Raw genomic sequence first — 10,425 nt, 5'->3', positions numbered from 1 at the left:
GAGCTTCCAAAGTCCATTTGTATACTAGGAATAAATACTGATCCATTACCAGAGACCCCACAGACTGCCCAGTCCTCCCAACTAACACCATATTCAGGGAATCTGGGTCAGTCATATTCTGGTTTTCCAGAAATCAGGCTGTAGTCCATGAGTTCCCCCTTGTTCAGGTCAGCAGTTTCTGTAGGTTTCTCCAGCCTGGTCTTGACTCCTTTGCTCATCACTCCTCCCTATCTGCCACTAGTTTTGAGGATAAATTGGTGAACGTGGTGTTTGTCTTTTCCAGTTTCTGGATTTAAAAGCTTACCCATGTGTTCTCTCTCTCTCTCTTTTTCTAACCATAACCCTAACCCTAACCCTCCATGCGTTCTCTCTTACATAGAGATCTACCTACTGTCAGTGATAGTCCTTACCTATTTGCTGTCAATAGTGATCTTTGTTATCTAATTCTCTATTAGGGCTTGGATCTCTCTACATTTCTAATAATAAAAATTATTGGAGTGTTGGATTTTATTGTTTTCTACAAGGAGAAACTTTAGCAAAACTCAACAGACGTTTTTTATTCCATATAGTAATATTAGTCCAAATATTATACATTTAATTTAAATTCATGACATGGCAAAAAAAATCATATTCAGAAAATAAGTTTAAATGGCAAATTACTAAACATTTAAATCATTAAAAAATGATTAAGTAAATATTACAATTTTGCTGAATGAACTTATAATTTTCATTTATGTTTTGAGTTAATTCTCTTGCACAGAGCTTAATAGTCTGCTTTCTAAATTACAATAGAGTTAATGTGTATATTTAGAAAAATATCATACTAAAGCAATGACAGATATGAATTCAGATTTGAGCTTCAGATGTCAAATAATTTCAATAGTTAATATTTTCAGGTTGAGTACAAGCTGTGGGCTTCTTGAGAGAAATAATTACACTGAGGTTGAGCAAGATTGGCAGTCTTGTATTATGAATAGCTAGTTACTGAAATTCAGTTGCTTTTATGAACCTATAATGGACAATGTAAATCAGCCAATTAAACTAATATATTTACTAACTCTGGTATGAAATATTTTTGTGTCAATTCCCTATTCTTAGAAAACACCTGTTTTAGGAAATTTTTACTTAAGAGTTCCTGTATGCCCCCTCAATGTTAGAAAACAATTATGAATTTACAGTCCTGAAATTTTCCCATAACATTTTTACTTTTTCTTGTAACATTACAAGTAATTTAGTCACAAAGATTTAAATCTTAAATATTTTACTAATTACAAAGGACTTTTAATTATGAAAGGGATTCTTTGTGAGATTCCAAGTTACTAAAATTAACCCCAGCACTAGGGACATACCTCATTATTAGAACATACCTTTCTATCATGCTTGAATCCACAGAGTTAATTTTTAGTTCTGAGGAGTAAGGAAACAGGAAACAATACAAATATTATTGAAAGTGATAATTACCTCTTCAGTAATTAACAGTGCTAGTATTTCTGTGGTAATCACCAGTGTATTTACAGCAATACATATCCCAGGGGCAGTGATATCATTAGGGATCCCCCAGATCCCTTAGAAATATATATTTTGTATCTAATTGTTAGACCCTCAATAACATGAGAATGTAGTAAAAGCCCTCAATTTTTCTGTAAAATTATTCATTTCAGCTACTAAAAAGTTGTCCTTTCCATGGTAAGTCAGCTTTGAGAGAAATTTAGTGGGCTTTCATTGAACAAAAATTATCTTTTATGCATCTAAGTTAAGTGTGGATCTGAGTCAAAATAAATGACACATTGGCAAAAAAAAATGGTATGAAAATATAAATTGCTTTTGTCTATACAAGTAATTTACTCCTACATTTTCTGACAACTATTGTGCAATAAGCTGTAACATCTTTGTGTAAATACACTTGATGTTTCAAATAAGAAATTGCCCATATTGTTTGAGAAACTGAAATACTTTAAAATTGAACATATTTTGCTAGAAGTATGGGAAAATTCTTGCAAACTTGATTTATAATTAGATTTGTATCTTTCTGAGAAGCTGAGACTTTTCTGAATACTGATTCTTCTTGTATGTGCCATTGCCTCCTGTTACCATTCATCGTCTTAGACTACATAAGGCACATTTTTGTTTCCAAGAGTGGCTGCCATTATTTTCAAGAAAATGAAGAAATATTTTCAACTCTTCAGTCTGTCTCAATGTGATCTAACTATGAACTCTTGGCAATCCTAATAATTGTTTATCCTGTATGTCTTTATCTAAAAAACAAATTTCAATTTAAATCACACCTGTTAGTGCCTAGCCATATGGCTTTATATGTTATCCTAAGCATCTGTGCGACATTTGATACTAATAAGAATGTGGGGTTTTTTTGTAAAACTAAGACATGATTCACCTTTGGGATCATGATTTTTATTTTCTCAATTTTGTTTCAATTTCCTCTTTTAACTAAAACTTATTTCTTCATCTTTCCATCCATAAGGTAAGGCTGATAACGATAGAAAGTCTTACATATCTTATTAAGTAGTTTTGGTGATGATTCAATTAGCTACATTAAAAATATTTGGAATTCTGTGTTATACTAAAGAAGCCTTATACAGCTAGTAGTTACTGTTGGAGAAGCTGTAAAAACATAACTAAGATACAGTTTTCTCCATGTTATTCTGTCTGAAGAGTGATGCATGAAGAAAATGATTGGAAAGTGGATGGATAGATGATAGACAGTTGAATAATGGGCAGACAGACAGACAGATAAATAAGTAGATACTTTAGTAATATGATACAGAACCACTGAAAGATATTTTATAGTAGTTTCCTTATTGATGATAATGCTTATTAAATTAGAGTTATATAGAAAAGATTTCCAGTTTAATTCACACTAAAATCTAATATCTTAGCTAATATTTTGACACTTTAAAAGCAGACAAAAATGAGAAGTGATTTCCACTATCCTGATAGAATGTGACCCGCCTTCATATTTTCTGTAGGTAAACATATTTAAGCATAACCTTCTAATAATCAGTCATCTGAACTTTAATGTGCATGTGTTGTATGGATATTTCAATCATTAAATATTAAAGACATAATCCTCATTATCCACCCTATCTTAGAACATGTTATTGTAACAACCAAATGATGCAGAAACAATTATGATTCACTTTATGGATCTCTCAGGTAACATTCATACAGTCATTGAATATTTTGTTCATTTGCTTTATATTCTCCAAGACAATTTGCAAGATCAAGTACAGATTTCCTTTATTTCAAAGTCAAATTCAGTGAAATCATTAACTCTGTGTTCTACCATTAAAATACCCTGATTACACAGAAATATTGAATGACAGACTTATCAGGTACAGCTTGTAAAGTAATGCAATAAAATTGACAGCTATTTTCATTAGTAGTATTTACTTAGGAGAGTGCTGGGCATTTTAAAGGGAGATCTTGCCCCTTTTCCCTTCTGTGAGGGATCATGTATGTCTCTCTTACAGTCCCCTTTGTTTCCTAGCTTATCTGGCAGTGTGGAATGTAGGCTGGTGATCCTTTGTTCTATCTCTAAAATCCATATATGAGTGAGTAAAAACCATGTTCATCTTTTTGTGACTGGGTTACCTCACTCAGGATAGTTTCTTCTAGTTCCATCATTTACCTGCAATTTTCAAGATTCCATTGCTTTTAATTTCTGAGAAGTACTCCGTTGTGTAAATGTACCACATTTTCTTTATCCATTCTTCAGTTGAGGGGCACCTAGGTCACTTCCAGGTTCTGGGTATTACAAACAATGCTGCTATGAACATAGCTGAACAGATGCCTTTGTTGCATAAATGTTCATCTTTTGGGTATATGCTTAAGAGTGGAGTTACTGGATTTGTGGTAGACTGATTTCCAGTTTCATGAGGAACTGCAATACTGATTTCCAGCAGTGGAGGAGTATTCCCCTTTTTCCACATCCTCTCCAGCATAAAGTGTCATTGGAGTTTTTGATTACAGCCATTCTGTCAGGAGAAAAATGGTATCTCAGAGATGTTTTGATTTGCATTTCCCTGATGGGTAAGGATGTTGAGCACTTTCTTAAGTGTCAGCCATTTTAGATTCCTTTGTTGAGAATTCTCTATTTAGTTCTGTACCCCACTTTTAAATTAGATTATTTGGTGTTTTGATGACTAGCTTCGTGAGTTCTTTGCATATTTTGGAGATCAACACTCTGTCAGATGTGGGGTTGCTGAAGATCTTTTCCCATTGTGTGAACTGCTGTTTTGTCTTCTTTCCTGTGTCCTTTGTCTTAGAGAAGCTTCTCATTTTGAGGAGATCCCATTTATTATTTGTCAATCTCAGTGTCTGTGCTACAGGTGTTATGTTCAGGAAGCAGTCTTCTCTACCAATTCATTCTCTTCTAAGAGATTCAGTGTGGCTGGATTTATGTTGAGGTCTTTGATTGTTTTTAAAGAAGCACTATTTACCAAAGTTACAAAAAATTACCAACATTATCAGCCTTTTAAATATATGGGAAAAATTTATGGAATTATCCTAATTTTTTTTCTTACTGAAACATATTCAGCTTAAAGTTCTTGGAAACTGATTCAATTTCATTGATAATGTTTTGTATTTGGAAAGTATAAGTGGTTACCTAGTATATTTTTAGTTATACAACTACATCAATATTTAGAAAAGGAAATCCATGTGTTTTCATTAGAATTACTATTGTTGTAATAGATCACCATGTCCAAAACAAATTGGGGAAGAAAGGATTTAGCTTACACTGTCAAATTATTGTTTATTGTCAAAGGAAGTTAGGGCAGGAACTCAAACGGCAGAAACCTGGAGCTGATGCAGAGGCTGTGGAAGGGTGAAGATTATCAGATTATTGGCTTGTTCACTATGGCTTGCTCATACATCTTTCTTGTAGAACCCAGAACCACCAGCCAAGAGGAGATTCATGCATAGTGGGCTGGGCCCTCCCAAATAAATCACTAATAAAAATAAAGCCTTAAAGGCTTTCTACAGTCTAATATTATGGAGGATTTTTTTTTCCATTGAAGATCCTTCCAACTCTCCAATGACTCTAATTGTGTCAGGATAACATAAAACTAGCCAGCACACCATTACTGTATCTTTAATCTTGGTTGGGGAAGCAGTCTGTTCTAAAATTCTTGCCAAAAGAAAAAAAAAACTTGAGATATAAATTTATATCAATTTAAATAAAATATAATTTTTCTTTAAACATAGTACTTTCATCAATGATGTGTTCCTTGTTTTCATCCAGATACTCTATTGAATTTGAGTACAAAAATGTAAGCAAAACATTGTTTCTTCCAACCTAGTATAGGAAATTTCTATAGTCCAATGCAAGAAAGAATGGTGAAGCAAATAATACAAGGCAATCTTCAGTTCTGGCATCTACTAAAGTTCAATACATACCTTAAATATTGTGTTTAGAAACAGTTTCAGCATAGACATTTTATTTAACTAGCCTTTTTAAAATAATGAAATAAGCTTATTCTGAATTATCTCACTCTTTTTGCCTGTATCACATTTTTAAGCTTTTACAGCTCTCAAGAAGTAAAAAGAAAAAGAAAACTACATCTTTATGGAACTTACAAAAGGCAACTACACCATGGTCACTGAATTTATCTTGTTAGGTTTTCCAACACGACCTGAACTCCAGGTTGTCTTATTCCTTGTATTTCTGACATTGTATTGCATGATTTTAATGGGAAATATTGGCCTGATGCTATTAATTAGAACTGACCCACACCTTCAAACCCCTATGTACTTTTTCCTCAGCAACCTTTCCTTCATAGACCTTTGTTATTCTTCAGTCATTGTTCCCAACATGCTTGTCAACTTCCTCTCAGCAAAGAAATCTATTTCTTACATTGGCTGTGCACTCCAATTTTATTTCTTCTGTACATTTGCAGATACTGAATCCTTTATCTTGGCTGCCATGGCCTATGATCGCTATGTTGCTATCTGCAATCCTTTGTTGTACACAGTTGCAATGTCCAGGAACCTCTGCATATGGCTGATTGTGCTGTCATATGTTGGTGGCAACATGAGTTCCCTGGTTCACACATCATTTGCCTTTATTCTGAAATATTGTGACAAGAACATCATCAATCATTTCTTCTGTGACCTTCCTCCTCTGCTGAAGCTTTCCTGTACAGACACATCTGTTAACGAGTGGCTGCTTTCCACATACGGGAGTTCTGTGGAGATTATCTGCTTCTTTGTCATCATCATCTCCTACTTTTTCATCCTTCTATCAGTCTTGAAGATCCGCTCTACAAGTGGAAGAAAGAAAACCTTCTCCACATGTGCCTCCCACCTCACCTCTGTGGCCATCTATCAGGGCACACTTCTCTTCATTTATTCTCGGCCCAGCTCCCTCTATTCCCCCAATACTGATAAAATCATCTCGGTATTCTACACCATTATCATCCCAGTTCTCAACCCACTGATTTATAGTTTGAGAAATAAAGACGTTAAAGATGCTGCCAAGAAAGCTTTAAGATCTAAGGTACAATCTCCATGACAAGGATTACTTTAAGAATCAACTCTCTCTAACTACAGATGCCTTAGTAGGAACCTGCAGCAACATTAATAGCAAATGGACAAGCATTCAACTGAGACAACCATTAAACTATTGTTTAATAACACAGCCAAATGTAAATCATAATGCTAAGACATCATACACTTCAAGAAGTTCAAAGTGAAGCTGGATTTGATGTGATACAATTGTAATCCCACAGTTTAGAAGGCAGGGGGTGAGGCAGAGGCAAATGTGTCATAATTGTGTAATCTGAAGCTATCTCCTTTCCTCTTCTCCCTTTTCTTCATTCCCCTCCTCAACTTCCTCCCTCTCCTCTCCTCCCTTCTCTTTCCCCCTCTCTTCCTGCCCTCTTTTCTGAGGACTAGTGCAGCCTGCCTCTAAAATATACAAGGGAGAAAAGATACCTTTGTACTTCAGCCAAAAGAAGCTTAATGGCCTGAGTTCAATTTACTAGGAGAGTACAAAGACCTGTAAATATGTCCTCTGACCACCACATATCTGCTATGGCATATGTATGCCCAGACACATGTATAAACATAAAGCAATGTGAAAGGGAGAGAGAGAGAGACAAAGACAAAGAAAAGAGAGAAAGGGAGGAGAGAAGGAAGGATGAAATGAAGAAAGAAAGAAAATAAAAAATAATTATAAAAATACAAGAATATTGTTGAGGTAGTCAACGTCCTTAGCCATTCACCATCTCATAAATAAAATTAAATCTGACTTGAGATTTCATCTTATTTTAAATAATGTCTATTATAAAAAAAATGCCTGTGAGGATGTGGGGCATTTGTAGAATCTACTAATTATTTGTAGTATCCTAAGCTGGTGCAACCACCACAGAAGATTGCAAAAAAGTGAAACCAGAGCTAGGTTCTGACTCTCATACCATTCCTAGAAATACACCTAAAGGACTACGGCCTACACAAAAATGCTTATACTGCACATCTATATTACTGTTGTTCTTTCATAAACATTGAGTAATGGAATCAGCATACAGAACAGATATTGAAAATAATGTGCATACATAGCATGGTATTTTATTTTGCTGTATAGAAACTAGAATTTTGAAATTCTAAGGAAAATAAATTGTGACAGGGACCATTATGGTACATTTTGACTATGAGTTTGGCTTCACTCTGCCCATGTCCTAAAACTGGAGTAAGCTGACCCCAGAGATGATAAACTGCTTTTCAGGCTAATAGTGACATAAGCAGCAGTGAGTGGTAAAGAGATAGGTACCACCAAATATGGTCTGTACTACACCAGAGCAAGATCAGTGCACCCAGAGAAGTTTCATTTCTTTAAGACTCCATTGTGTGGAAATCCAGGTTGATTAAAAGGAAGAATGCCCAGGGTGAATGGGTTTCCTGATCCTAGAAAGAAATTTCCTAGGAAATTGTTCCTGTAATTTTTTCACACACAGCTGATACAACTGGTTCATGGAACAAAAGGTCTGTTCTTAAACATATTGAGGTAGTCATGGAGGATAACCAAGGCTAGGCAATGCTTGATGGAGATGTAATACAAAGCATGCATCCATGGTGTGTGTGTGTGTGTGTGTGTGTGTGTGTGTGTGTGTGTGTGTGTGTAAAATAAACTTGACACAATATATGTCAAGTCACTGTGGAAGACAGACCATCAATTAAAGAAGTAACCAGATTAAATTGGCTATGTCCAAATCTGTAAGAGATTATATTGAATGATGTGAGTGTGAGAGTTCCTTTCCCTGGGAAAGCTAACTGACCATGAGACCCTTCTCTCCCATCATTCCTTTCAGACAGAGTGCTTTAACACAGAAACAGAACAAACTAGGACAGACGTTATGTAAAAGGTTGTGTAAATTCTAAAGAGATCCTAAGATATTTAAGGCCAATTCCATCATAAGATCCAAAGTCATCTTGTTACAAAGGTCAAAATAAGCTTCTGTTTACTGTAAAACTTAAGTTTTTGTTTTCTGGAATTTGACTTGTTCCATGCCCTAACTATGACTTGATGACTTGAGCTCCCCACTTCACAAAACCATAAGATGCTAAGATGCTCTCCTAAGTAATCTTTTTTTGCTTGTTTTTTTGAGATAGAGTTTCTCTCTGTATTTTGTAGATAAGGCTGGCCTCAAACTCACAGGTATCTACCTGCTTCTAGTGACCAAGTACTGGGATTAAAGGCCTGTGCCACCATTGCGCAGTTCTCTTAAATAATCTAAACCTATCTGCTTCGTATTTTGCTTGCCAAGTTCCTGTTTCCAAATCCTTCTGGAAACCCCTACTTTAGTGTTTTGCCATATAAAAATGGCCTAGAAAATTAACTCTCAGCTGATCATTTGAACCCCATTTCAGTGGGGAGATACTCACTGGACTGACTTTTCTGGGTACAAATTTAAAACATTTTTAATTTGACCAAAATTTGAATCTGTGGCCTTTACTCTAAATTGGTATGATTAATACTACAGATGTCATTCAATACATTATCAGTATATAGAGCTGAAATAATACCATATTAATAAATTCAGATAAGGATCTGAGAAAATTATATGGATTAACATTTTTGGTAGGTTAGTTATTGAAAAAATGGCTGGAAGGACACTAAAGATCAACACATAGTTTCTATAAGAAGTCTAGTTATAATCAGAATCCAGGAAAAAGCTGAGTTGTTTTCAAGTTAATTTCAGTATCAGTGCAACAATGTCCACTTTCAACTACTTTTTATTTAAAAAAAATCATGCAAGTTCTGTCAACACATTAACTATAAAGTATGAATTGAAATTAGATCTGTTCACTAAAATCATGATCATACTAGGGTAATAAAAAATGTTCTGGAGTTAGTAACAGGAGTTATATAACATTGTGGACATTCTAAAAAGAAATGTGAATTTTAAAATTCTGTTTGTAAGGAATAGATATCATAGGGGCTGAAAGGATAGAATTTTTTCCTCCTTCATGGGAATTGTCTGTGGATCCTAGCACCTAAATAAGGTCACAACCTCCTGTAACTTTGTTTACATTCGATCCAGTGCTTTCTTTTGCCCTCTATTGATAAAAAGTGCTCCTACAATACACATAAACAGATGCAGGATAAATACTCATATACATAAAAATAAATAAACAAATCTTAAAAATATAGTTATATTCCTAAGTGAGATAATAAAGGAAATCCTTTAATATTAAGAAGAAATGTATAAGAAAAAGGAGTTGGGCCTTTAAAGTTTGAGCTATTGGCTTTTGATATTGGATAAGCAAAGTGAGATTTCTAATATGTGTTGTGGTATCCTTACTGAAACAGAAAAACTTAATGGAAGTAGCAAACACTTCAAGCTACACATTTCCTAAAGATTGTGATATATTTACAGAGAAGGATATAGAAGAAGAAAATAATCAGTCATACCAAAGCCAAGTAAAAAATATATTTAAGAACCTTCAGTACCAAATGACATTGAGGATAATGACATGTCATTGTCAAAGTATTGAGACACCTAAGAATTACTCTCCTCTGGTAGGTTACTACAACTCTGTTTTTTTTTTTTTTTTAATCAAAAACAGGGTGAAGCAAAGCAATTTCAGTTTTGCCACTAGAGAAACAGATTTTTTTCTGTTATAAAATAATCATATTTGTGCATTGTGAAGTTGGGTCTTTGCCAAGCACCTTCTGATTGGTTTATTGAAGAGCTGGATGGCAAATAGCTAGAAGGATAAGGAGAAAAAAAAAGAGAGAGAGAGAGATGAATCTAGGTGCAAGAGATGTGCCAGACAAGATACAGAGGAAACAGACATACAGACGGAGAAGTAAAAGCCACGAACCATGTGGAAGCATCTAGATTAGTAGAATAGGGTAAATTCAAGTTATAAGAGATAGTAAGAAAAAAGGCTAAGCTAAGACCAAGC

At 34.6% G+C, this 10,425-nt stretch overlaps 1 protein-coding gene across 1 annotated transcript; it reads left to right on the top strand.

The window, feature by feature from the left end:
• Nucleotides 1-5,584: 5,584 nt before the first annotated feature.
• On the top strand, nucleotides 5,585-6,529 carry LOC127222020 (olfactory receptor 5I1). The gene has a single exon (XM_051183938.1). The coding sequence runs from the start codon at nucleotides 5,585-5,587 to the stop codon at nucleotides 6,527-6,529; it is 945 nt and encodes a 314-aa protein (XP_051039895.1).
• The last annotated feature ends 3,896 nt before the right edge of the window (nucleotides 6,530-10,425 follow it).

The sequence above is a fragment of the Phodopus roborovskii genome, unplaced genomic scaffold (genome assembly GCF_943737965.1).
Source record: "Phodopus roborovskii unplaced genomic scaffold, PHOROB, whole genome shotgun sequence".
Classification (NCBI taxonomy): domain Eukaryota; kingdom Metazoa; phylum Chordata; class Mammalia; order Rodentia; family Cricetidae; genus Phodopus; species Phodopus roborovskii.
Note: the sequence above shows the minus strand (reverse complement) of the source record. Positions and strands in the feature narration are given on the sequence as shown.